This window comes from Podarcis liolepis (assembly GCF_965112155.1).
Source record: "Podarcis liolepis genome assembly, chromosome: Z".
Taxonomy (NCBI): Eukaryota; Metazoa; Chordata; class Lepidosauria; order Squamata; family Lacertidae; genus Podarcis; species Podarcis liolepis.
In genome coordinates this window covers 39864785-39892559 of record NC_139570.1, presented here as the reverse complement: position 1 = coordinate 39892559, position 27775 = coordinate 39864785, and the positions used below count along the sequence as shown (strand labels likewise).

The 27775-nt window shown below is 43.9% G+C and overlaps 1 protein-coding gene across 5 annotated transcripts in view; it reads right to left on the bottom strand.

Annotated features, from left to right (window-relative positions):
• The window catches only part of MVB12B (multivesicular body subunit 12B), a 102433-nt gene that overhangs the window by 8896 nt on the left and 65762 nt on the right, over positions 1-27775 (bottom strand). For all 5 annotated transcript variants that reach the window (XR_014521623.1, XM_083486019.1, XM_083486018.1 and 2 more), the window contains 2 exons: positions 15256-15311; positions 11852-11911 (listed from right to left, as the gene is read on the bottom strand). Coding sequence is in view for 4 of the 5 variants with exons in the window: in XM_083486019.1 (XP_083342145.1) it covers positions 11852-11911; positions 15256-15311 (116 nt within the window). In the remaining variant the exon portion in view is untranslated. The remainder of the gene's footprint in view (positions 1-11851; positions 11912-15255; positions 15312-27775) is intronic.

The following is a 27775-nucleotide window of genomic DNA, read 5'->3' as shown; positions in this document are numbered from 1 at the left end:
CAACCAGATCCAGGGCCTTTTCAACTCTGGCTCCGGTCTGGTGGAACGTCTGCCTCATGAGACCAGGGCCCTGCAGGATCGGATTTCTTTCTGCAGGGCCTGTAAGACAGAGTTGTTCCGCTTGGCCTTTGGCTTGGAATCAACTTGATCCCCTCCCCCTCTTTCCTTTCTCCTTCTGGGATCGAACTCCTATTTGGGGACTTCCCTGGCTTTTTTCTGGCCCACGTAGGACCAGTCTGGATAGCTGGCCTTGGTGAAGATTTGACGTTTTCATCCCCAAAAAGTTTGATTTGAGTTTCTACTGAATTGAGGCTGCATTTTAATGTTGTATTTTAATCTTGTTTTTAAGTTGTATTTTAATCAATTATTTTTATACCTGGTGTTAGCCGCCCTGAGCCCGGTCTTGGCTGGGGAGGGCGGGGTAATAATAATAATAATAATAATAATAATAATGTTATTATTATTATCATCTAGCCTAGCATTGCTGTTTCTACCCTGGAAACCCTCCAGTCAAAAGAGTCCTCTACCCCTGTCATTCCCTGCACAAAAAAAGACCTGCCATTTGAAGACAGACTGCCCCCATTTAACATCACAGCTACTAGCCATTTGTGGACCTATCTCCTCCACAAATGTGTCTAAGCAGCCACACATTGCTCTTAAAAGCCATCTAAGGCAGCAGCCATCACTATAACTTGTGTCACAGGCTTCATCCTCACACCACGGCCCACAAATGCCTTTAACATCTGAAAGACCCTCTACTTCCCTAGGCCCTCTCAGGTGCTGAAATCAGCAGCGGGTGGGGCTTGGTAGTTCCTCCACCCTCAGAAGTTTGGGACAGTAGCGGGCCAGGAGAGGGTAATTCTCTGTGGAGACCCCTAAGCTGCGGAACTCCCTCCCCACAGAGATGGATCATTCATTCATTTCCTTTATTAGACGCGTTAGTCACTTGTCACCCAAAGGTATCCAAGCAACTTACAATGTGTATTACCATGGGGAAGTGGGGGCAATCATGTAATATATTAATATTTCATATAACGTAACATCCATTAAAAAAAATACTCAAATAATAAACAAAGCACAACTAAGACGTGCTAATTCGTAAAAAAACACACCCCTTAACCTCCCCCTAATTCAAAACTCATTCACATCAAACTAACTGTTTTCCCCACTTTAACCTCCCCACCCTACCCCACCCAGAAGTCTGGTGTCAAGGCCAGCTGCTGCTAGGTGGTCCAGTGTCCTCCATGGATGGTCCAGCGTTTCTCCTCTCCCTTCAGCGGGGAGCCGTAGCAAAGCAGAAAGATGGCGTTGAAAGTTATACCTGCTTTGCAGTTGACTCAGCTACTGCTTTCTCTCCCCCCCCCCCCCCGCAAGGCACCCGCCAAATCTGTTCCAGAGTTTTCCCCAACCCTCCAGAGCATATTTGGGGAGGGGACAGGAGAAGGGATATGGTCCTGTTGCACAGGCCTGTACTTTTATTAAGGGCTTAACCACACTTCTCCCTGTCCAGCCACTTTACCCTGGGGAAATCCACTGCCCATTGGCGAACTGGAACAGAAGCCAATCTGCAGAAAAACCAAATGATGTTTGTTCCGATTGAGTGGCAAACAGCAGGGAAAGCAACAAGGTGACAGAAAGACTGCTCAGACCTGGGACAAGGGGAAGTGTGGGCGAGCTCTTTGTTGAATACCACCCACTTTATGACACCTTCATTATACAGCTTCCAGCAAATGCTGAAGGTGCACCTCTTTACCTTGGCTTTTGACACCTTATGTGTATATTGTTTTTGACCCACCTTATTATTTTTGCTATTTTAAGCTGTTTTCAATATTGTGTTTTAATGCTGTAACCTACCCTGGGACCTTAGGGTGAAGAGTGGGAAATAAATAAATAAATAAATAAATAAATGTAATATTTTATATATATATATATATATATATATATATATATATATATATATATATTGCGTTAGCATAGGCAGTTTGTAAGGCGTTCTGAGTATAATTTAAGACAGTTTATGTTTATTTATCAGAAGTACATTCAGGTTTCACTATCTTAACGCAATACATTCTCAGGAAATTGTTTGTTAGGCAAGTGATAGGCATTGATAATGAGTCAATGATTTCTACTGATTCCTTTGGGGAAATATCTAATGTGTTCCCAAAATGGAATTTCAACCTTCAAATGACAGGGAAAAACTAGGAAAATCTAGTAAAACCTTGCAAAACAAGTATGAAAATAAAAGTTCTCTTGTCTGATCTCTCCCCCTTCTTCCCTGCGAAGTTTCTGGTGAAGTGGGTGCCAAGGACCAGCAAAACACATAAAGTAAGGCTTCTTAAAGGTTGCTTTTTTGTTTGTAGTACTACACACAGGTCAGGCTGTTTGATATCTGAATCTACTGTGTGTATGCCATGACTTGGGTATTAATTCCTCGTGTCTGGATAAGCGGATTTCCATACAACGAGCGTTTGGAGAGACCCCAAAAAGAGGTGGAGGTGGAGCCAATGAAAGGCAGAGCCAACTAATTCTGATTTTGTTCCCATTCTCTTTGCTGCTGAGTTATACAAGGGCAATACTGAGACCTGAAGAAGCAGCAGCTGATGGTCAGGGCCAGCCCTTGGTTTAGATGTAAGAAGGCAGGCAGTGTAAGAAAAACACTGGGGCCTAATCTGAATAGTAGAGTGCCTGGTATCTGGTGGGCAGAGCTTGTGTGTTTTGCTCTAGAATCAGCCCCTCCCTTCAGGGTGTGTTCAGTTAAGAATGTCAGTTGAGAGGGACCAACTGCCTCTCCTTGTTTCTTGCCTCAGACTTGCCTCATAATGTTGCTTTAGTTTCCCTCAGTCATTGTTATTTTGTTAGTTTTCTTTATTATTAAAGCTTAGTTTACATTTACGTGAGCCACTTATTTTTCTCAAAGAAAAAGAAACTCTGCTGAAGACTGGTGGAATACAGTGGATGCTCGGGTTGTGAGCGTGATCCGTGCGGGATGCATGTTCACAATCTGCAGCGTCATGTTTGTGCACACATGCGTTGCGATTCAGCGCTTCTGCGCATGCACAAAGCGCGATTTAGTGCTTCTGCGCATGTGCGACCGCCAAAATCCTGAAGTAACCCATTCTGGTACTTCTGGGTTTCGGCAGCCCGTAACCCAAAAAAACGCAACATGAAACGTCTGTAACACGAGGTGTGACTATATCCTAAACTTGGGCGAGTGAGAGGATATTTCCAGTTTGCCAGGAGGACTGATTTTGTTAATCATCCCCCCCCCACAACAGGCAGGTGGGGGCTGGCTGAGGTTGGAGGGGCAGTGCCACATTCAACGAATGAACCAGCCTCTAAATTCTCCCTTCCTGCCCCTCATACATTTGAGCCACCACCCAGGATGCCTCCATAACAGCAGAAAGACTTGGAGGCCACATTTGACCCTCAGGTCTGAAGTTCCCTAGCTAAAAACAGCACTAAACTAGATGGACCAATGGTCTGGCTCTATATAAGGCAGCTTCTGACATTCCCAGAATTTGGGAGCATAATTTGAGTGTTTGGGTTTGCCTCTGCAACTGTGTGGGATTGAATGATCCAGTTGCTCCTGGTGCCACAGAACTACCCTGCCTTTAGTGAAGCTACAACCTGCACTTATTCTAGAAGCTGTCGGTCCATGACAGACAATGCCTCTCTTGTTGGGGTCCTCGGAAAATGGTGCCACTGGATAATGTAGCTAAACTAAAGAAAGCAGATGGTGAAATGGAAATGCCTTCCTCACAACGGTTGTAAACACAAGAAATGGAAATATAACAGGCAATGGTATTTGAACGTATGGAAGTAGGCTAGAATTAAGTGACAAGGAAAAAATATGGAATATTATTCCAATATGTGCTCAAAGTGGAGAGATTTTAACACGGACATGGGTGGAAGAATTTACTATTGCTCAGTATGGAGGAATGGTGGTGGGAATTAAGGGAGCTGAAGTAGGATTGTCATATTTCAAAAAGTGAAAATCTGGACACAAAAGTTGTTGAATTTTTTTTTTTTTTGCAAGATCTAGAAAAAGTAGTAGTACTTTTGGAGCTTTTAAAAGGAAATTCACCCCCCAAAACCATGAGTTTTCCCAGACATTTTAACTGATTTCCAGGCATATGGCAGCCCTAGGTAAAGTAAAAATTAAAGAAAAAACATGGTTGACACCCTCTTGGACTTTCCGTGGGAAAAATAAATGAATGGTTCTGAGAAAGTTTGACTTAAATATTGTTTAACAGAAAGTGGAGAAGATCATGGACTGAATGTCTTAAATATTTTTTTTCTTTCTAATGTTAACTGATAGATGGAAAATCAGTTTTCTCTACTGTTACTTTTCCTTTTGTCTTTTTCATTTCATTTCATTTTGCTCCTCTCTCTGTCTCTCTCCCCCCCTTCTTGTTTCTTTCTTTTTTCTTTTTCATTTCTCTTTGGAGTCCTATGTATGGGACCTTTGTAATGGTCCAGGGATTGTGTACTCATGGTGGTGGTAGATGGTTAATGGAGAGCCTTGGGTGGGAGACAAAGTAATGTGGATCTCCCAGGGTGAGAGGCTGGAAGGAAAAAGGACCCTGGGGACTGAGAACTACTTTTAGGAAAAGACTCTGCATTTTACTTGTGTTTGCATTTTTTGGTAGCTGTTATTGTATTGTATTGTGAAAAACTTTAATAAAAAATCTTACATACTTAGAAAATGCCTGGTGCCAAAGTGTGATGCAAAAGGAGTGCAACTACAGTCATACCTTGGTTGTCGAACACCTTGCGACTCAAATGTTTTGGCTCCTGAACACCACAAACTCGGAAGTGAATGTTCCAGTTTGCAAACGTTCTTTGGGACATGAACGTCCGACGTGGCTTCTGAGTACAGGAAGCTCCTGCAGCCAATTGGAAGCCACGTCTTGGTTATTGAACATTTTCGGAAGTTGAACGGACTTCCAGAATGGATTCTGTTGAACAACTAAGGTACAACTGTAGAACTTTCCAAACTGGAGCAAACCTTGCTGGAAAAAGAAGCTGCAAAGCAGTGCCTGATTCCGATGACACAAACTACTCTGTTTAGCTGCCCTTGCTATGGGCAATGACTGGCAGGGAATATGATCCTGGTTTGATGTTCTGGTTACTAAGACATGATTAAACCAAAAGCCATAGTAGAGCAACAGCCTTCATTAAAGCCCACCAAAATGTCACAAACTAATGTGCAGCCATTTGAGTCATCCAGGGCTTTTCACCATCTGAGTGTTATGCAATGGAGGGCAGGGCATCTGATCTGTGTACACAGGGTCCCAGGTTTAATCCACAGCATCTCTTGGTAGGGGCTAGGAGGTACCCCTGTCTGAAAAACTGGAGAGCTGCTGCCATTCAGTGTAGACAACACAGATCTAAAGGTAGAAATGGTCTGACTCAATATAAGGCAGCTTTCTACGCTTTTGGCCAGGAAGGGCTGTAGATCACTGGTAGAGAATCTGTTTTGCATGCAGGAGGTCCCAGGTTCAATCCCGAGCATCTCTAGGTAGAGCCAGGGCACACGTGCTGTTGGAAACTCTGGAGTTCTCCTGCCAGTCAGTGTTTACAATACTGAGGTAGATGGACGCAGAGTCTGACACAGTATAAGGCAGCTTCCTATATTCCTATGTGGGGCTGGATGGGGATGATGAGGGGAGGGGGATGCAAAGACAGACATTGTGCTGGATGTTGAAGCTATGAGTGTGAATTTTTTCCAAAGACCAGAACATAAAGCCCAGCAACCAAGTTTGGATGTAATAGGAAACTGAGTGTTTAACTCAGGGATGTGGAGTCTGTGGCCCTCCAGAAGTTGTTGGACTCAGTGGAGAAATGTGCTTATACATATATGTATATATTGCATTTTTGTTTAAAAGGAAGATATATTCTGTGACCTCTGTGACTGCAACGTGGCCTTGTTTTGTTATAATGTGACAAGCCTGTTTGACAGTTGGTTGCTAGGTAACAGGATTTGGCAGAAGAGGGGAGGCTGCCTTAAGATTTAGTGGGTGGGATTAGGGCTCAGAGTAGGCAAATGCCGGTCTGATTGGCTGGAGGTTTCAGACAGTTGGACAGTTAACGGCTCAGCAACAGATTCAAATCTCCGTTCAGCTATGAAACTTACTAGATGACTGTGCACCAGTTAACAACAACAACATCTATCATCATCATCATCATCATCATCATCATGCCATCCATTTGACTGGGTTGCCCCAGCCACTCTGGGTGGCTTCCAACAAATTAAAACATCGAACACAGCAAAACATCAGACATACAAAAACTTCCGTATACAGGACTGCCTTTAGATAACTTATAAAAGTCAGATAGTTGTTTATCTCCTTGACATCTGATGGGAGGGCGTTCCACAGGATGGGCGTGACTAACAATAAGGCCCCCTGTCTGGCTCCCTGTAATTTCATTTCTCAGTGAGGGAACCACTGGAAGATCCTCAGAGGTGGACCTCAGTGTCCAGGCTGAACGGTGGGGGTGGAGACACTCCTTCAGGTATACTGGGTCAAGGCAGTTTAGGGCTTTAAATCTCAGCGCCAACACTCTGAATTGTGCTTGGAAACATACTGGGAGCCAATGTTGATATTTTAGGACCAGTCTAGCTGCCGCATTCTGGATTAGTTGTAGTTTCCAAATCACCTTCAAAGGTAGCCCTACATATAGCACATTGCAGTAATCCAAGTGGGAGTTAACCATGGGATCTACCACTCTGACAAGACGGTGCGCAGGCAGTTAGGGTCTCAGCCAGTGTACCAGATGGAGCTGTTAGACAGTTGCCCTGGACACAGAATTAATCTGCACATCCATGGACAGCTGTCCTGGTCTTTCAGGGGCACAGTTACTCCATTCAGGACCAGGGAGTTCTGCACACCCACTTGCCCCTTGTCCTCCTGATATAGTACTTCTGTCTTGTCAGGATTCAACCTCAATCCGTTAGCCACCATCCATCCTCCAGACACTCACATAGGACATTCACTATCTACACTTGTTCTAATTTAAATGAGCTGAGTATAATCTGCATAGTGGTGAACACCCAGCTCAAACCTAGTGGTTTCATATAGATGTTAAAAGTGTGGGGGAGAGGACGGAGCCCTGATTTACCTCACAAGTGATCACCCAGGGGTCTTAGCATTCACCCACAACACTACTTTCTGGTCACGGCCCAGGAAGGAGCAGAACCCCTGCATAACAGTTCCCCCAGAACCCAGCCTTGCTAGAGGGTCCAGAAGGATACCATGGTCAATGGTATCAAAAACCGCCAAAAGATCTAGCAGAACCAGGAAACAGCTTTCACTTTTCTCTCTCTATTCCACCGGAGATCATTGACCAGCACGACCAAGGCAGTTTCAGCCCCATGATGGGGCCTGAATCCTTATTGGAAGGCATGCCTGGAGTTGTTCCATGACCACCCACTCAATCAGCTTGGCGAGGAATGGAAGATTTGAGACTACGTGATAACTGGCCATAGTGGTCGGGTCCAAAGATGGTTTTTTAAGAAGTGGTTTAATAACCACCTCTTTAAGGGGTTCCAGGAAGACTCCCTCACAGAGAGAAGCATTCGCAGAGCCCACTGCTCAGCCCTCTCTGGCTCAGGATGGGCAAGGATCGAGAACAGGTGGTTGGTTTAACTTGTCTAAGCAGCCTGTCCACATCCTCAGAGATAACAGGTTGGAATTGATCCCTTGCAACCTGACTAGACAGAGCACTGGCATTCTCTTTCTCTTTTTCTCAGCCTGCCCTACATAATAGGGTTGTTGTGAGGATAAAATATGATCACAGAATTCATCCTCCCCAGAGACAGCTCTTAGCATTAGGCAAGTTCCTCCAAATTTTAGTGATAAACTCATGTAACTGGTAGCTGCTAGTAGGATAGGTGGTAAACAAATAGAATGAATATTCAGAAGTTACTAAGCCATATTAAGTTGTGGAATGGGCAATGACCTGAAGGAAAAAAGCTTTCCCCCCTATGAATGTGACCAAACCCCAGGAGGTAAAAAGAGAACAGGTGTTCTTCTGTTTATGGAATGCTCTCCCCTAGGAAGACTGCTAGGTGCCAACTGAGATTGTTTTGACCTCAGGCAAAGATGTTTTTGTTTTACAATGATGCAAAAGCATTCTCCTTTCCTGCAATTTCTAGAAACAGGTATTCAGAAGCATACTGCCTTAGACTGTGGAGGCACAGCACAGCTATCGTGTTTAGTAGAGAGTGGTAGCATTATGTTTTAAAGTCATCCAAACTGGTGGTCATCACTACCTCTTGTGGGAATGAGTTCCATAGTTTAACTATGTGCTGTGTGTAGAAGTACTTTCTTTTCTCTGTCCTGAATCTTCCAACATTCAGCTTCATTGGACGTCCACGAGTTCTAGTGTTATGAGAGAAGGAGAGGAACTTTCCTCTGTCCACTTTCCCCACACTGTGTATAATTTCACACACCTTTGTCATGTCACCCCTTACCTTTTCTCTAAACTAAAAAGCCCCAAATGCTGCAATCTTTCCTCAAAGGGGAGTCACCTCATTCTGTCGATCATTTCAGCCACCGTTTTCCAGAACCTTTTCCAACTCTACAATATTAGTTTTGAAGTGAGGAGATCAGAACTGTAGTCATACTTGGAATGGGAGTTCTGTTGCATAATGTTTGATGTATTATGGTATTTTAATATTTTGTTGGAAGCCTCCCAGAGTGGCTGGGGAAGCCCAGCCAGATGGGTGGGGTATAAATTATTATTATTATTATTATTATTATTATTATTATTATTATTATTCAAAATCCAAAAGACATCCATGCATTCTCTTTTGGAGTGAACGTTTTACCACACCCTCAATTGCTATTTTGATCAACTGCTATTTTGATTAAGCCACCAGGGACTAATTGATTCATGTTCGTGGGGGAGGGAAGATTTCCAGCTCCAGATCACTAGCTGGCTATCCCTGTCTGTCAGTAACATAATGTCACAATTTCATTTTTGTGAGCAAGTTAATACAGTGGTACCTCGGGTTAAGTACTTAATTCGTTCCGGAGGTCCGTTCTTAACCTGAAGCTGTTCTTAACCTGAAGCACCACTTTAGCTAATGGGGCCTCCTGCTGCCTCTGCGCCGCTGGAGCACGATTTTTGTTCTTATCCTGAAGCAAAGTTCTTAACCTGAGTTAATATTTCTGGGTAATATTTCTGAAGTGTATGTAACCCGAGGTACCACTGTATGCCCTGTTCATCTACTTTATGTATGAGACCTACTGTGGTGTACAGCAGTACCTCGGGTTACATACGCTTCAGGTTACATACACTTCAGGTTACATACACTTCAGGTTACAGACTCTGCTAACCCAGAAAGTGTGGTTCAGGTTAAGAACTTTGCTTCAGGATGAGAACAGAAAGCGTGGCAGCAGCAGGAGGCCCCATTAGCTAAAGTGGTACCTCAGGTTAAGAACAGTTTCAGGTTAAGAACGGACCTCTGGAACAATAAGTACTTAACCCGAGGTACCACTGTAGTAGTTAGAGTGTCAGACTAGGACTTGGGAGATCTGAGTTTGTATCCCCACTTGGCCATGAAGCTTGCTGGGTGGCCTTGGGCCAGTTGCTGCATCTCAGCCTCACCTGCTTCACATGGTTGTTGTGGGGATTAAATGTATGCCTCCTTGAAGAAAAAGTAATAATATAAATGCAATGAACAAGTACATTCCCTCCCAATGCAATATTTAATGCCACCACTAGATGACACTGTGTGACTATAAGAGAGCAGAGTTTGTTTATTTTATTATTTTTTTGCATTGTTTTATTATCAACACCTGGTTATCTTGAAAGTTAATGGCTGGGGAAAGTTTTAAAGAAAGGAGAATACATTTTGGCATTATCCCGGTTGCAAGTTTGATTGCTACCTAGGTAACTGGGAAATGTGCACCACGTTCTTGGAAAATTAATACGGACGCCTGCTTAGCAAAGATGTTGCATAGAAAGTGATGTATGAGTACACATCTCCCTCTCCTTAAAAAAATAAATAAATTAAATGGCATGAAGGAGAGTCTCGCCAAGGAGGAGATCTTCCTAAAGGCAGCTCAAAAAAAAAAAAAAAAAAAAAATTGGCACCCATGTCTTCATTAATTTTATGTCAATGTCGCAATGTTGCAGTGAGCAGCAAGGGCCCGCAGCTAAGGCAGCAATAAGCGCTATTTTTCACAGATGCAAACGCATAAAGATGTCAGCTCAAACTGTTTACTAATTAACACTTAAAAAGATACAAATTAGATATGCGTGGGTAAGAGCAATTATAATCAAGACGAATTTCTCCAGTCATTTGGGATTGGGGTGTGAGGGGGGGGGGAGAGAAATAACCAAAACTCCCAAGCTGAATCGCTGGAACCAACATTTAAAAAACAAATGAACAACCAAACCTGAATTCCTGCCAGTTAGCAAGTGTGTTCGTTTAAAGACCATTACATGTGACTGTGCTCAGGAGGGGAGGCCTGCTGAGAAGGAGTGGGGGCATGGGGCCTGAGGGAGGGAGGGAGGCAGCCAGCAACTTGGGAGGATCTGAATAAAATTAAGTCCTTTGAAATGCAGTTGAAGAGGCTTTGCTGAGATGGTGAAATTAAGCCATAAAAGCCAACAACACTTCCCTTGTCGAATCTTGAGAGACTGATTTATCTTAAAATGTATGCACTTGTGGCATCATGTTACTGTCAAACAGGGATAGCCAATTAGTGATCCTGGGACTAGAAATCAGCACTTTGTAAGCTGCCTTACACAGTCAGACTCAAGAGGTCCATTTAGCTGAACGTTTCGTACACCTGGGATGGGAAACTTCAAGCATAAGAATGGCCAAGGCCCCCTCTAGTCCAGCATACTGTTCTCACAGTGGCCAACCAAGATGCCCATGGAAAACCTGCAGACTCTCCCCTCCTGCTGTTTCCAGCAACTGATATTCAGAAGCATTAAAGCCTCTGAGAGGGCAGAGTATGGTCATCAAAGCTAGTAGCCAATGGCAGCCCTATCCTGTATGAATTTGTCTAATCTTTGAAAGCCATCCAGTTCGAGTGTTATGAGAAAAACCTTTTCCATCCCCTTTCTCCATACCTACCGCCCACATGCCTGGGTGATGGGGAACAATTGTGGCCCTCTAGGCCTCATTATCTGGTCCTCAGAACCCTTCCCAGGCCATGCCCCTCAATAGCCCTGCACTGCAATCTTATTGAGTGTGTTAGTCTGGCTGGAATGTGTCTTTGAACTGTGATACTGCCTCTTGCTTCCCTGGGTGGAGAAATGTGAATGCAGAACCCCTCTTATAAATGTAAGAGTAACACTTATTGCCTCACCCAGTTTTGCCTCTAAATAATAATAGTAATAGTAATAGTAATAGTAATAATAATAGTAATAACAACCTCAGAAGCTGGAGGAGAGGCTGAGTTAGATTTCTGCAAATTTTAAAGCCAAGATTTCATCCCACCCTGTATGGGTTCTCCCAGTCTCAAAATATAAATATATCCCACCAGAGCAGCTGACAAAGGCGAAAGCCAAAATATTTTGCAGCAGAAATAAAATCTGTTTGTTAATCACTGTGTTGTATGTATTATTTTAGTGATTAACTGAATCCCAACAGGGAACCACAGCAAGCTTGTGTCAAGTGCTGGTCTGAAGCTTTATCTATATGCACAAAATAAATTGTGCAAAGTGCGGAAAGTTATGCATATTTGCATCAAAATACAGACGCTGCAGAATGCTGCAGAATTTGGGTTATGGTGGTGCAGAATTTCACCCACAGCCTTGTAAAGCGAATAAATCATACCCAGGCTCTGAAAAGAAATCAAGGAAAGACAAGATTCCACAAGGGACTTACCTCCTTCTCGATTTCTGCCAAGGATTTAATAGTGATGCCCAGGAGATCGACTGGCTGCATCTATAAGGAAATGCAAAATAGCAATAGCAATAGCAATAACAACAAGAACAATCAGTTTATAAAAATGATAATTTCAGCAAACGGCATGTTCCAGCTTCCTAGCAAGTGCAGGGATTAGTTAAGAGGCTCACAAAAGTCTAGTGGGTCACAGGATCCCAATACATCGTGGGTATCTCCCCTGAAAAAAACAAGTGGACAATCCATTTAAAACTAAGCTTAAAATCAGGACACTATCAGTGTCCAGAAGAGGAACCACTGGGTTGGAACTTCTTTCCACTTCACCCTCAATGAGAGCTGTGTAGAACTTAGTTTTGTCTCAGTTATCAGTACACTTATCTGCCAAAGCAGATACCTGATTATCACAATGGAGGTCACTGCTCCTCTGTACTCCATTAAAAAGTAGAGAGCAGCCCCATCCCAATTATATCAATGTGGTTGGCTCAATGGATGAACAGGTGGCCTCTCTGATTCTTCACATGCTGGCATTCTCTCCCATCCCAAAAACTGTGCGGTTTTTTTTCTAATTGCTAAAGGAAGAAAGACAATTATGTCTCACATGTGTGGCTTTTAAGAAAAGTTTTGAATCTGAGATGCCTGGTAGGGAAGACTCAGAAAATACCATCTAGCAGAATGGAAAAAAGCTGGATACTAGCACAGCTAGAAATTATTCTGGAATGTATGAACTTGGAGAACTGCTATAAAGGTTAGATATAATGAAATTCAGTTAGAGGGGATTCATGGAAGTCAGTTATCAATTAGGTATTTGAAGAAATAACTTTTCTCTGTGTTTAATTTTGTTGTATTGTGGTGTGTTTTTCTTTGTTGTGTGTTTTGTTGTGTCATTTTGAGATAAATGTGGAAAATCAATTTTAAAAATTTGGGGGGAAAATTAGAAATTATTCTGGAATGTATGCCCTCCCTAAATATTTTGAATAATTGAATAATTATTTTGAATAATTGACAGACAGAGAATTGCAAGACACTCTTTTTCCTTTTCCTTTCCTTCTTATCTTGCTTTTTCTATGATTTTTAATTTTAGATAGCTCAATGTTAATTCTACTTACATGTATGTTTTGGTCTTTGGGATGGATAAGGATGTACACAAGAGGGTGCTGGACAGAGCATAAAGGAACCTGCGTGAGAGGCAGGCCAGAGAGGTTTCCTCAGGGCGTGAGGCTGAGGGAAAAGGGGGAGGCTCCCAGGGGACAGCTGCAAGGCTTCACTCTTCTGTGTGTCAAATAAGAATCAAGGTATAATTGTGACAGAGAGCAGTCCCTGATGTTCGTGCTGCAGAAATGAGAACTGGAGCTCTCAGTTGGGCTGGATTACCCAGGGTCTTGCTCTTAAGATTTGAAAAGACTGTGTGGCTTAGCGGTTTTAAGTGTCTCAGCAGTGTGATAGGGTTGAGGAGACACTCATGTCCAAATCCTCAGCCAGGAAGCTTATTGGGTGATTTTTAGCTAATCAGCACTCTGCAGCTTAACCTACCTTATAGGGTTGCTGGGGAAATACTATGTGATGTGTGTTTGTGTGCAGGTTGGGAGAGGAAAACATGTATTCTGCCTGAAATTTCTTAGAAAGTTGCCAAGATAGAAGTGCAATAAAATAAATAAATGAAAAGTGGCTCTTTTGAATTGAGTAACAGGCAGGGAGGTGTGTTTTTTTTTTTTTGGGGGGGGGGGGAGAACTAGATATGGATTTGCCTGTTGCAATGGCCCATGTGATGGGGAGGAGAAGGGCACTCCACTACCCCACTTGCCATTCTTGGGGCAGTGAAAGGGGTGGCCTCAGGCCAGCTTCTTTGCTTTGCAAACTGGACATGTATGGGCTAGAGTGGTGCTGTTAAGTTGGACTTCAGGGCCCAACTCAGCAATAAGAATAAGGTGTGCTGAGTGTGCTAGGCAGCAATGCTGGCTAAACACATCTCAGTCTGTCAAGTAATACACATTACCATCCAAAGCAAGGGAGCATAAACTTGGACCCAGGGGCCAAATGCCGTCCTCCAGGCCTCTCTACCTGGCCCTTGGAATTCTCATGAGGCCACACCCCTTCTCCTCAGGCACACCCCTCATTGGCCCTGCTTTGCACCCTCCTTGAGTGATTTTGCCTGGCTGGAATGTGTCCTTGAACTCTGATGCTGCCTCTTGCTTGCCAGGATGGAGGACAGCGAGGGGTGTGTTAGTTTACGGAGCCTACTGTACAAAGGTAAAACCTACATTTGTTGTTCTGCCTGCTATTGCCTTTCACCCTGCCCACTACTGTCATGTGGATCCTGGGACATTGCCCAGAAGGGAGTGCAGCTCTTGGTCTGGGAAAAAATAAATCCCATTCCTGACCTAATACGCTAACTGCCCAAGAGGAGCTTTTACAGTATGAACAGACATTTGGGCACTGACTGTGTTCTCCAGGCAGAGGGGGAAGAAGAAGCAGGGAAGATGGACGAGGTTATTCTTAAGGCTGCGTTGCCACTGCCCGGACTCCAGCCGAGGTCCATCTGCTGCCTCATTAGGACGTAATGACCTCTCAACTTCTGAGAGAGGAATTGGTAAACAGGACCAGCGAGGCTGTCCTTCTCTGCGGCAGCTGGGAGCCAGCCAACGTCGCCACGGCAACCAAGAGGAGTTGGGTCAGCTCAAGTTACTTTGCGCTCCATGTGCGGAATAGCTCACATTTTTCAAGGTCTAAGCAGCTCCCAGAAATAGGGAGTCGGGGCGGCGGGTGCAAGGTTGGGTTTCATTTGGCTGGGGACAGCACAGGCACAGGGGAAAGAGGCCATTTGATTCACCTGGGGTTGTGCCCAACTAAATTCTACTTGGAGTAGACCCATTGAAATGAATGAACATGGTCATCCCAATAAATCCATCAATAGATACAGACCTAACTTCTGGCCATCACTACATCTGAGCCATCCAGGCAAAGAAAACTAATACTGTTCCTCTGTATGTGCATTTCTTGTGTGCTAGGAGCTGTCCTATTTTCCTGTTCTGGATGTTGTCACCAGTTCTGCTCTTGGAATGGGTGCATGTTAAAAGTGGTTCAGGAGGAAGGTTGCTCTTTATATCAATGGCAAGATAGCCAGGACTGCCATCAACTGTAACTTTTAAAAACTTGTGTTTGAGCTTGCTTTTTTCCTTCTGCTTCTTCCTCCTTTTTCCTCACATGCCATGTCTTTTGAACCTGAGGTCAGGGACTGTCTCTGAACTGATTTTTTATAAGCCACACTGAGAGCCTTCCTTTGGCCTGAGTACCAATGCTGCAAATAAATAGAGAAGGAGCAGAGAGAAGGAAGGACGGCCAGAGCGATGAGAAAATATACACTTATGTACATGGATAAAAGAACTTACCCCTTCGGAAGCGCAAGCGAACTTCTCCGAGATCATAAAAGGCACTCCTTCCATCGCTACAAGCACAAAGAAAGCAGCATTAGCCATCACTCAATGCTGATGTGATTCACAGCACTATTTTTCAGCCAAGTCCCCAAAATCTACGTCTCTCTCACACTGTACTCATGTGTCAGTCTGTTGCATCTCCCTGACATTCCCCTGTTAATTTCCACATTACATTTCAGCTTTCACACGACGTAAAAGCCAGGTCCAGAAAACTAACGAGAGTATACTGTGTTATTTGATTCCAGAAAACAAATCTGTTTGCAGCCCCCTTAACCTGCAAAATTGGGGGAGCCCAATGAAAAAACTGTGTGTGGAGGTGATATACTAGCATTCAGCTATTTCCTGCTATTTTCATGGAGGGATCATAGGGTAACAGAAGCACGTTTGTGTGGAAAGGGGTGGGGAAGTAGTGACATTGTTCAATTACACTCTTTGTGTCACACCACACCCGCTGGTGGGAGTGAAATTTACTGTGGAATGCTGATATACGGCCTAGGACCCTCGTACCTACGGGACTGCCTCTCCTGGTATGTCCCACGGAGGACCTTACAGTCTTCAAACAAAAACATATTGGAGGTCCTGGGCCACAGGGAGGTTAGGCTGGCCTCAACCAGAGCCAGGGCTTTTTCAGCTGTGGCCCCGATCTGGTGGAACGCTCTGTTACAAGAGACTAGGGCCCTGTGGGACTTGACATCTTTCTGCAGGGCCTGCAAGACAGAGCTGTTCCACCAGGCCTTTGGCCAAGGCACAGTCTGACCCCCTCCTTTGGTAATCCTCACAGTGGTTGCCATGAATTTGATTTTGAATTGATTTTAAAATGAATTGATTTTAGAATGTTGTGTTACTTTTATTGTTGTTAGCCGCTCTGAGCCCGGCTTCGGCTGGGGAGGGCGGGATATAAATAAAATTATTATTATATTATTATTATTATTATTATTATTATTATTATTATTATTATTATTATATTTTGGTCAAAAAGCCACAGTTCTGTAGCACAGCAGGTGCTGTAGGGTGAAAGAAACATTAAAAAACAGGACAGAAGAACTTGCATTACAATCAGAAAAACTAATGCCTTGAGATCTAGGGGTATAGGGCGGTATACAATTTTAATAAATCACCACCACCATGTCAGAATGCAGCCCCTACTCACAGCACAACCATTACACTCAAGCTGGTCTTGTCTACATAATTTTTTGACATGCCCTCCAAATGATGACACTTTGGGATTTGGGGAAACATCTCTCCCTCCCCATCTCTCAGCCTCATTTTGCCTGGGCTTGGATTAGAGATGAGGGAGAAATTCAATTCAGTTTGCATTTAAGTTCAGTTTGCCTCCCTAATTTGCGCTGTCTCAAGCCATGCATCAAGGGAAACACAGCTATCCTTCGAAATTCACACTTCCCCTGCCATAGAATGCACACAATCAGGAAAAGGGTACATAAAAACTGATAGATTGGTGAAAATCACATACAAAAATGCAGTGCTTTAGATAAAGCAGTTTGGGAAGACTGTGTGAAAAAAGCATACACATTATGAGAAATTCATGTTAAAATGCTGATGAACTTTCATGAGGATTTTTTTTAAAAAATCACATTTATTTTATGTATGTGGAATGCATAGCAGAGTACATACGGGTTTCTGCTCCATTTCCCATCCTTGTACTGAACACATTAACTTCGGAAGGTGGCTGTTTCATGCGCCTTCCGATTAAACCCCAGGACTTATTTCAACCCACTTCTACGACTCATAAGGAACAGCAAGGAACTATAAACAGCAGAAGCTACTGGATCTGTGTGCTGCTCCCTCATGTGGTGAACTACTGAATGGCAGCTTCTCAGTGGAGGTACATTTCATGAGCTGGATTGCAGCCACCCACCTGAGCTGGTCACTGGATCCTCCTAAGCAGGAAGGAAGTACATAGGACTTCCCATTTAAGCAGGGACTTGCTTGAGCAAGAGGCCTTCTGAATTCTGGTGTGTTCCTGTCATTCTTAAGTTCTGGTTTCTCACTGTCACTGCCTTGCACCTGCCATGCCTCTCTCCTATTTTTGCTTTGTTGATATACTATACTGAATTGTTCATTAAATTTTCAGGTAGAAACCATAATATGAGCTCAAGTGCTTCTTCAGACTGGAGCTAGGACATAGAGAACAACTATCAGTCAGTGTGTAGACAATACTGAGCATAGAACAATGGCCTGGCACAACAGAAGGCTGCTTCCTATGTTTGTTTATTTAATTGCATTTACAGCCCACCTTGACGCGGGTGGCGCTGTGGGTTAAACCACAGAGCCTAGGGCTTGCCGATCAGAAGGTCGGCAGTTCGAATCCCCACGATGAGGTGAGCTCCCGTTGCTCAGTCCCTGCTCCTGCCAGCCTAGCAGTTCGAAAGCACGTCAAAGTGCAAGTAGATAAATAGGTACCGCTCTGGCGGGAAGGTAAACGGCATTTCCGTGTGCTGCTCTGGTTCGCCAGAAGCGGCTTAGTCATGCTGGCCACATGACCTGGAAGCTGTATGCCGGCTCCCTCGGCCAATAAAGCGAGATGAGAGCTGCAACCCCAGAGTTGTCCACGACTGGACCTAATGGTCAGGGGTCCCCTTTACCTTTACAGCCCACCTTACTCTCCTAAGAGCTCAGGGTGGTGCATGAGTCCGCCCCCCACCCCATATTTAATGCCCACAACAACCATGTGAGGTAGGTTAGGATGAGTGGCAGAGACTAGGTTACCCAGTGAGCTTCATGGAGGAATGACGATTTGAACTCTTGTCTCCCACATCCTAGTCCAACCCTTGCTCCCCAAACCTCCTCTTTAAATTGAGAAGCTTTGGAGAAGACAGGAAGCACCCAAATATTTATAAAAATCTAGATTCAGGTTCAGAGCCCATCTGCTATGGGGCTCATGGGGAGATTTTGCACAGGATTGTTGTGAGGATTAACTGGAGTGTGTCCTCAGCTCCTTCAAGGAAGGAGAAAGGCTTTGAAAGACACCATGTGTGGAGAAACCCACAGCAGATGAAAAGTGGGGGAAATATATGCCAAAACGACTCAGCGCTACAATGTGGATTTGCCCAAGCAGATGAGCTTCCACAGAGCTGTAATTAAGGAAACCTGTAATTAAGCAGATGCCCTTTATCGGAACGATTGTGCTTTTTTTAAAAAATAAGAATGTCAAGACGCACAATGAGATCTGTTATTAATGCTGCTGTGTCAAAGAGAAGTGAGCACGGAGTCGCAAGAATCAGTCTTGTCAAGGTCTGTCATCAATAGATTATTTGTGAAGTCTATGCTTCGGAAAGTATCAAGGTGGGTGGACGGGAAAAAGAGAGACCGGAGAGATGGACATGTTCAATGGCTGCTCCTTAGGGAGAGAGTACTGGCAAACTATTGCCATGACCCATTTACCACAGTCAGTGTGGGAAGCTCACTTTCCAATAATCAGCAATATATTCTGCTGCTTGCCCCCTATTTCTTGCTAGGGATCTCAAACTAGAGACTCCAGATTCAAATGTACTTTTTGAGAAGGGCTGTAGCTCCATGGTAGAGAATCTGTGTGACACATAGAAGGTCCCAGGTTCAATTTCTATTATCTCCTGGTATGGATGGACCTTGTCTGAAATCCTGGAGAGCAACAGCCAGTCAGTGTAAACCAGGCATGGCCAAACTTGGCCCTCAAGCTGTTTTGGGACTACAACTCCCATCATCCCTAGCTAACAGGACCAGTGGTGAGGGATGATGGGAACTGTAGTCCCAAAACATCTGGAGGGCCAAGTTTGGCCATGCCTGGTATAAACAATACTGAGCTAGATATATCAATGGTTTGACTCAGAGAAGGCAATGTTGAAATGTTCTCATGTTCTTCTTTCCTTGTCAGCCCATGCAAGAGGAGGAAGCTGCTAACTTGCTCTCTGGTGCCCTCTGGTGTTGAAGGTCAAAAGGTGGCATTACATTTATCAGCACAATAGGGGACAGATGAGATGAGGGGCCAGCAGGGTTCCAACTAGCCCTATGAAGCTGCTGGACTTGGCCTTACTCTTGGTTCTGATTTGTTTCTGCTTCCTGATTTTCCATTCAGCCCTGACTTGCTTTTAGGCTCCTGGCTTACTATGGACCAGCTTTGACATGTTAAAAACCTGTGACATCATAATGTATTAGCTAAGGTCTTATTTGCAGTGTTCTATTTCTGCATTGTTTTGTTAAGAGGGCTGACACTTTGGAGAAGATGGGCTGTGAATACAATTGTATCTGAAAGCGCATTGTCACACTTTCTCCAGGCACTGGCGCATTATGTACTCTAATGCGCCTGCTCTTCTTCTGTGTGCATCATATCCCTCTGCTTCAACCTCAAATTGTCAAACCGGCAATTCATCTCCCTCCAGAATAGCTATATTTTTAGCAAAGGCTACCAACAATATCCCAAATTTAAACACACTGGTGAATTCCTATTGGTCACATTGGCTAAATATACTGAGTTGCAGGAGAAAAGAGAGTTTTAGCTGAAACAGAACAACATTTCCATGAATAATAAGCACTTGTTCACTCAAAAGGAAAAAAACAAACAATGGGATCAGAAACAGGAGGAATTCTAACTACTAATTGCTGTTATTATCTCCTATGTATATACATATCTGCAGCATTTCATGGTGATTATGAAAACGCGTGCAATTGTTCCTTTTGACTCATTCAAAGATCAGATGGTTTCTTCAAATCAATGTTAATAAAGAACTTTATGGAACAAAGAATGTGACAAGCTCAAGAAAAATTATCTAAAAGCGGGTGAGGGGAAAAAGGTATGCCAAATATAGCTGTCAGGAGCTGTGGGGCTAGAGTAAGGACTGCTGAATTTTTGCTTATGGAAGTTTTAATGGGGTTGAAAACTTACATAATAACACCAGTTCATGCACCTGTTTTCCATTTTTTTCTGTTGCCTCCCCACTTTCATTTACAATATACACACAATGTATGTGTGTGTCTATCTCATGTCTTGATGAGGCAATTCCAGCAAACCAGGGATCACACGGATAATGTAGTAATATTACAAAATCAAGGTGCTAATTCAATTTTCAAAACCAGAATAAGGATCCTCAAACAAAAACCTATTTCCCCCTCCACAGTGCAGCATAGCTAACTGGAATTGGCTAGGTGATGTCACAAAGCCAAATCAGAGTGACTGCAATGTCTCCTCTCTTCACTCTAAAGAGGTATTCTCATCTCCATTTTGCAACCTTTCCAAATGAAAAATTACCAAAGCAGATGAGAAAGAAGGGGACATTTCCCCTAAGCCCTCGGTAGAACCAGGAACTGTTGGATCGCCAATAAGCTGTCCCTCAGAGGGAGTCACTTTGAGCTGCAGATGTGAGAGCTGCCAGGATGACAAAGTCTCCAGAGTGGCTCCAGCCACCCTAACAGCCCACTAGTCTCTCCCCACCCAACTATGAAAAGTACCTGGCTCAGCACTGGCCTTTTCTTGCTAGGGAGCTACTTCCCCTAGTTCTTGCTCCTTCACCTTGGATGCTCTCCTCAACCCCCCCCAAGTCCTAGGAACTCAGGCTTCATGCTCCAGCAACCCAGTAACAGCAAGGTACAATCCAGCAGAAGTTAAGACATCTATCATCTCCGGTGAACATATGGCAATGAGAACAAATTTTATACAACTGAGAGAAGTGATAACGCTTTCCCCAGACTTAATACGTGCAGTAGGGGCTACGGATTTTAAAAGAAAGTAAAAAGGTAAAGGTTAAGGTACCCCTGCCCGTACGGGCCAGTCGCATCCGACTCTAGGGTTGTGCGCCCACTTAAGAGGCCGGGGGCCAGCGCTGTCCGAAGACACTTCCGGGTCACGTGGCCAGCGTGACGAAGCTGCTCTGGTGAGCCAGCACCAGCGCAGCACACGGAAACACCGTTTGCCTTCCCGCTATAAACCGGTACCTATTTATCTACTTGCACTTAAGGGTGCTTTCGAACTGCTAGGTGGGCAGGAGCTGGGACCGAACGACGGGAGTTCACCCCACCGCGGGGATTCGAACCGCCGACCATGCGATCAGCAAGTCCTAGGCACTGAGGTTTTACCCACAGCGCCACCTGCGTCCAAAAGAAAGTACTGCCTGCATAAACACTCCCACGTCTTTGATGGCATAGAATGCTGTGTCTATTTGGGCTATGAACAGACCCTCCCTGCTGCCACCTCAACTTTGCTGAAACCAAAGGAGCCTAATCTTCTAGAAACATAGGAAGCTGTCTTATACTGAGTCAGACCACTTGGTCCATCCAGCTCAGTACTGCCCACAGCGACTGGCAGCAGCTGCCCATGATTTCAGCACTACCTGAAGATGCCAGGCATTGAAGAGCGACAGCCCCTTCTGTGCCCCCTTTTCTGCAGAGCCGGAGCATGGTTTGAGGCAAATGTAAATACCTCATTCTTTTTTGAGTGGTTCAGCAGTCAGCCTCACAGATAAGGCCGAAAAGAGCCCGCTCCATGTCATTATTTATGCAAATAATTAATTATGCCTGTTTCCGTCAAGCGGTTTGTCACGACACATTAATGACTTGATAGACTCCCATGAACTAGAGAACACTGGGGGGAAAAACAGCCCTGCGCGCCTTCGTCGTCATTTAATTTAAAAATGATCCTGTGTGAAATTATCTCGTCATGAGTGATGGAAGCATAAAGATCAGACTCAGCAAAGCTGCTTTTGGATCATTGCTTTATTAATGGGGACATAAGGGAAGTGAAAAATGCTGGCATTGTCAGACTTAGGCTCTCCTGAAGAAGCATGTTGGACATTTGGTATGCTGCAGGATGCACCAGCACAGCACGGGAAGATGGAAAAGCCAAGGGAAGCCAGAGACCCAACGCATCGAGTGGGCATTCTGCTTTTCTGTCTACACCTTAGTATCTACTATGTGGTACTGTTGCTGCAATTATCATAGCTACTGTTCAGCACTGTGGTTGCTTTTGGAATCAGCCTAAAACCACAAATTAGCACATAATGCTGCCAGACAATCCAGCACCTGAGGCCCAGAACATACAACTCCAATCAACCCTTTTCAACTTGAGGACCACATTCCCTTGTGGCAATTTTCTGAGGGCCATATTCCAATGCTGAGCCACTCTAGAGGCAAAAGTGGGCACAACAAAGAATGTAAATTTTACCTTTGTACAGTAGGGGAACTTCTCTCTACCCTCCATCTAGGTAAGCAAGAGGCACTATCAGACTTCACCAGCACATTCCAACCATGTGGTGTGGAGGGCCAGTGAAGAGTGCAGCCTGTGGAGAGTTCTGAGGTCCAGAGGGCCACACATGGCCCCTGTCTGAGGTTACCCAGTCCAGGCTTATTTGTTTTTGGGCTTGAATTAAAATACTGAAAAGAGTCCTTCAAAGCCCTAAGTGGCTTCCTTTGAGATAAGCCTCAGAGGCCCTGTTTTGTGGTCCATCCATAACATGAGAATCAGGCAGACTTGATGGAGGCTGAGTTCCCCTGCCTTGTTTTATGCTTTATTGCAAAGTTTTATTACTTAAGTTACAGAGACACCATGTCTCTCAGTACCTACTGCTGAGGAGCATAAACATGGAGAAGCTTTTTACCTTCAGGACTTGTCTGAGGGCTTCCAGAGACACATGATTATCTACCGTTAGAAGCAGGAAGCCAAACCCTTCGTATGATCTAGCAGTGAGCTTCTTACATCCTTCTAACTCCTTGTAACAGAAAACTCAGTTGCTGAGTGCAAAGGATTGCAAACAGAATGAAACCACTTAGGCTATGGACACACCATACATTTAAAGCATCCAGCCCCTCAAGAAACCTGGGAACTGTCCCTTATTAAACATGGAGTTTGGGATTTGTAGATGTGTACAGACAAACTACTGTTCTCAGGATTCTTAGTGTCTACGTGCTTTAAATTAATAAGTGTTTATGAAACCTCAGAAACAAGGAGGTATCAGAATGATCAGGGGAACTCCACGTTTGATAGAAGTACAAAAAAAGAGAAACATTTAAGGATCCGCCCCACACCTACAAACCCCTTAATGCTGCAACTGCTTTTAGATGTTTTTAATTGAAAGTGTTTATAGAACGATCTTCCTTTGTTTTTAAATTGTGAATCTGTTTGCCTCTCTGGGCTCCTTGTGAAGGAAGGGTGGGTTATAAAACAAACAAACAAACAAATAATAATAGTAATAATAGTTAGTCTGCTGTTCTATTATGCTGCATTTTATTTTTACAGCAAACAGCTTTGAGACTTATTTTTAAATAAAAGTAGGGTGCAAATAATAAACTATACAAAAGGAGAACGGAGGACTGGCTATGGGGTGGCAAAAAGTGAATGAAACAGGCAAACTCTCCAACCCAACAGAACACCGTGAGAAGACAAACAGGCTGCTTTTGCATGGCAAAGACATACTGCTGTATATTTTGCGGGTTGGGCCTGCCATCTGTTGTCGTACATTCAGGAGAGGCTGCCTTGCCATCCGGCTTCCAAGAGGATTAGCCCAAACCAGCTGGGTTCCAGGAGCCCCACACATCCAGACAGCTATTCTTCAAAGCATCCAGGATGGGATCCTTCCAAAGGATGGGTGGGGGAATTTGCCTGTGTTCATTCAGAAATCTATTCCATCCCATTTCTGCATCGATCTGTAATCTTTTGCTTGCTTTTAAATTTGCAGGGAAAATATGGGCTGTATCCAACTAGATTCTACACATAAAAGACATAATGAAATTAATAGATCTAAGCTAGTCATGCCCATTATTCTCAATGGGTCTACTCTGAGTAGGAGTAGCACTGGCTAAAACACTTCAGCACAGGGTGGGGTGGGGATTCACCTAATGATCTCCATCAGCAGAAGCACTCCTGTGTAATGGAGCTTTCCCTCTTCTCCCGCCACCATGTCCCCTGATTATTGTTTAAAAGCCATCAATGAAAATTCATCAGTGTTTTAGTGCACCCCAATGTATATTAGTAATTTCACCTCATATTCACATTTTTGCAAAGCGATTTCCATTAATATAATGCTTTTTTGCATGTTAATTTTACCAGTACATATGTTTTTATGGACACTTCTTCACAGCATACCGGCAACTCCCCATCTGTGTGCATTTGAGGAAAGTCTGATCACTGATGTGCACACAGTTTTCAGCTTCAGAAGGGGACGGGTGGAATGAAGCGGGCTTATGCGTGTCCCACAAACATGCAGTGCCTTGGAAAGCAGCTCCCATGGATATGGGGAGTTGCCTGTGTGCATTTTTGTACATGTTACATGGATGGAGAACACTGCAAAATTCAGAGAACTTGTCACCTGCCCCTGCAAGGCATGCCTTCTTAAATCTGTAAGAAATCAATCTTTTAGCGTGGCAGCCCCCCCCCCCACTTCAGAACTTCTTGCCTATCGACATCAAGGAAGGCACCTTTACTGTACACTCTTTGATGCCCACTAGAAAATGTTTTGTTTAGACAAGCCTATCTGGCAATGTGCTGACATTTGTTTTAATCTGCTTTTAGCTTATAGTTGATTTAGGGTTGCCATATTTTTAAAAAGTGAAAATCTGGAAACAAACGCTCCCCCCCCCCCAAAAAAATCTTTAAAAAAGTAGTAGTTTTAGAGTGATTTTTAAAGGAAATTCACCAAAAAGATGCTCAGGTCTCCCCAGACATTTTAACGGATTTTTGAAAATTCCGCCCAGATGCCACTTTTTGACGGACAAGTCCTGGCTATGTCCAGGAAATTCCGGACGTATGGCAGCCCTAGTTGATTTAAATTATTTTCTGAATATTTAAAATAGCTGTCTAACCAACGCTTTGACATGTTCTGTTTCAAAATATAGTGTTGGTGCTGACCTTTAGAACCCTAAATGACCTTGGCCCTGTATGCCTCAAGGACTTTCTCCACCCCCATCGTTCTGCCCGAACACAGAGGTCCAGCTCTGAAGGCTTTCTGGTGGTTCCCTCACTGTGAGAGGTGAACTTACAGGGAATCAGGTAGAGGGCCTTCTCAGTAGCCACCACCACCCTGTGGAACGTCCTCACATCAGATATCAAGGAGATAAAAGACTATATAACCTTCAAAAGACATCTGAAGGCAGTCCTGTATTGGGAAGTTTTTAATGTTTGATTTTTGTATTATATTTTTATGTGTTGGAAGCAGCCCAGATGGGTATGCATAATTAAATAAATAAATAAATAAATAAATACTGTTTGTGGCCCTTTAACAGCAGTGCCAGCACATGCAAAGACACCCCCCCAAAGCACATGTGGCAATAGCTACATGCCATGCTTCCATATCATTGAAATTACATTTATATTTATTCATTTAATGTGTCTCTATATTAAAGGGTTCCTTCAACCTCCTTAAGAATGCATATTTAGCATGCAGTTCCATTCTGAAGAGATAAAACAAAAGAGATAGCAATTAGGTTGAGAGTGATTTAAAAACATTGGGGAGGGGTCTTTTTTTGGGGGGGGAAGGGAATCATAATCATTAGGGCAGCAATGCTATTTCTATTAGGTATGTTTTATTTGCATATGCAAATTCCGTCAAAATAGGATGCCCCCATTAATGTAATTGCTAATTGCATAATAGCCACCAATCTCCATATAGATCAAATGCCCAAGCCTTGTAGCTATTAAGGAAATGGTGCTCTGTAATTAAGATTGTCCTAATTTCCAGATGCCAATTAACTATATAATTATTAGCCCCCTTTCACTAACACAAAATTAAGGATTTTCACCCATATTAGTAAAAGGTTTGGGTGCCCCCCCCCAACATTACTTAAAGAGAAACTATCAGGCAAAACAGGTCCCTAGGAAACCCATCACTGTTTCAAAATTCAGTAGGTAAATATGCTTGTAACTATTCCTTCAAAGGCAACTTAAGCCTTGATTATTCAATTATTTTGTTCAAAATCCACCAAGGGGACATTGATGACCTATGGCTAGGTCGGGATAGCATGGGGATGAGGGACCAACTCCCTTCTCTTGCGGGGGCCCAATTAGTGCCATTGCCTTCCGTTAAGAGTTTGGGTGTAATCCTTGACGCCTCCCTTTCCAAGGCGACATTTTTCCACCTTCGCCGCATCAAGCAGTTGGTCCCTTACCTTTCCCGCCCCGACCTGGCCACAGTGATCCATGCGACAGTCATCTCCAGGCTTGACTACTGTAATTCGCTCTACGCGGGGCTGCCCTTGAAGCTGTCCCAGAAACTCCAGCGGGTACAGAATGCTGCAGCGAGGCTCCTCACGGGGTCTCTGCCATGGGAGCATATTCATCCAGTGCTTTTCAAGCTGCACTGGCTCCCGGTGGAGTACAGGGTCAGATTTAAGGTGCTGCTTTTGACCTTTAAAGCCCTTCACGGCCTAGGACCCTCATACCTACGGGACCGCCTCGCCTAGTATGCCCCACGGAGAGCCTCAAGGTCCATAAATAACAACACCCTAGTGGTCCCAGGCCCTAAGGAAGTTAGATTGGCTTCAACCAGAGCCAGGGCCTTTTCAGCACTAGCCCCAACTTGGTGGAACTCTCTGTCTCATGAGACCAGGGCCCTGCAGGATCTGATTTATTTCCGCAGGGCCTGTAAGACAGAGTTGTTCCGCCTGGCCTTTGGATTGGAGCCAATTTGATTCCCTCCCCCCCTTTTCTTTTTTCTTTTCCTTCTCCTGCAATGAGGCTTCATTTTAATATTTGAATGTTCCATTATTTTAATGTTGTATTTTATTTTTGTTTTTAAGTTGTAATCACTCATCTTGTTTTTATTATTGCTTGTAAGCCGCTCTGAGCCCGGCCTTGGCTGGGGAGGGCGGGGTATTAAAAAAAAATTATTATTATTATTATTATTATTATTATTATTATTATTATTATTATTATTTTATTAATTCCCTTGCAAGGTAGGCTAGGCTGCGAGAGAGTGGCTGACCCATGCTCACCTAGTGGGCTTCATGGCTGTTTGGGAATTTGAACCTTGGGTCTCCTAGATCCTAGTCCAACATTCTAACCACTACACCATATTGTCTTTCCCCTATGAACAACTGCATCTGATATTAGCATTAGGAGAGGTCCTCTTTTTCATGAAGCAAAATCAATGGGGAAGTGGGAAGAATCCCCATTTATTTAAATGATTGGTGGCTCAACTTTAATAATAATAATAATAATAATAATAATAATAATCCTTTGTCTAATCCTCCAGTGAGCCAGTGTGGTGTAGTGGTTAAGAACAGTGGACTCGTAATCTGGTGAACCGGGTTCGATTCCCTGCTCCTCCACATGCAGCTGCTGGGTGACCTTGGGCTAGTCACACTTCTTTGAAGTCTCTCAGCCTCACTCACCTCACAGAGTGTTTGTTGTGGGGGAGGAAGGGAAAGGAGAATGTTAGCCGCTTGGAGACTCCTTCGGGTAGTGATAAAGAGGGATATCAAATCCAAACTCCTCCTCCTCCTCCTCCTCCTCTTCTTCTCCTTTGCAGCTGGTGGCCATCACTAAATCGTGTGGGTA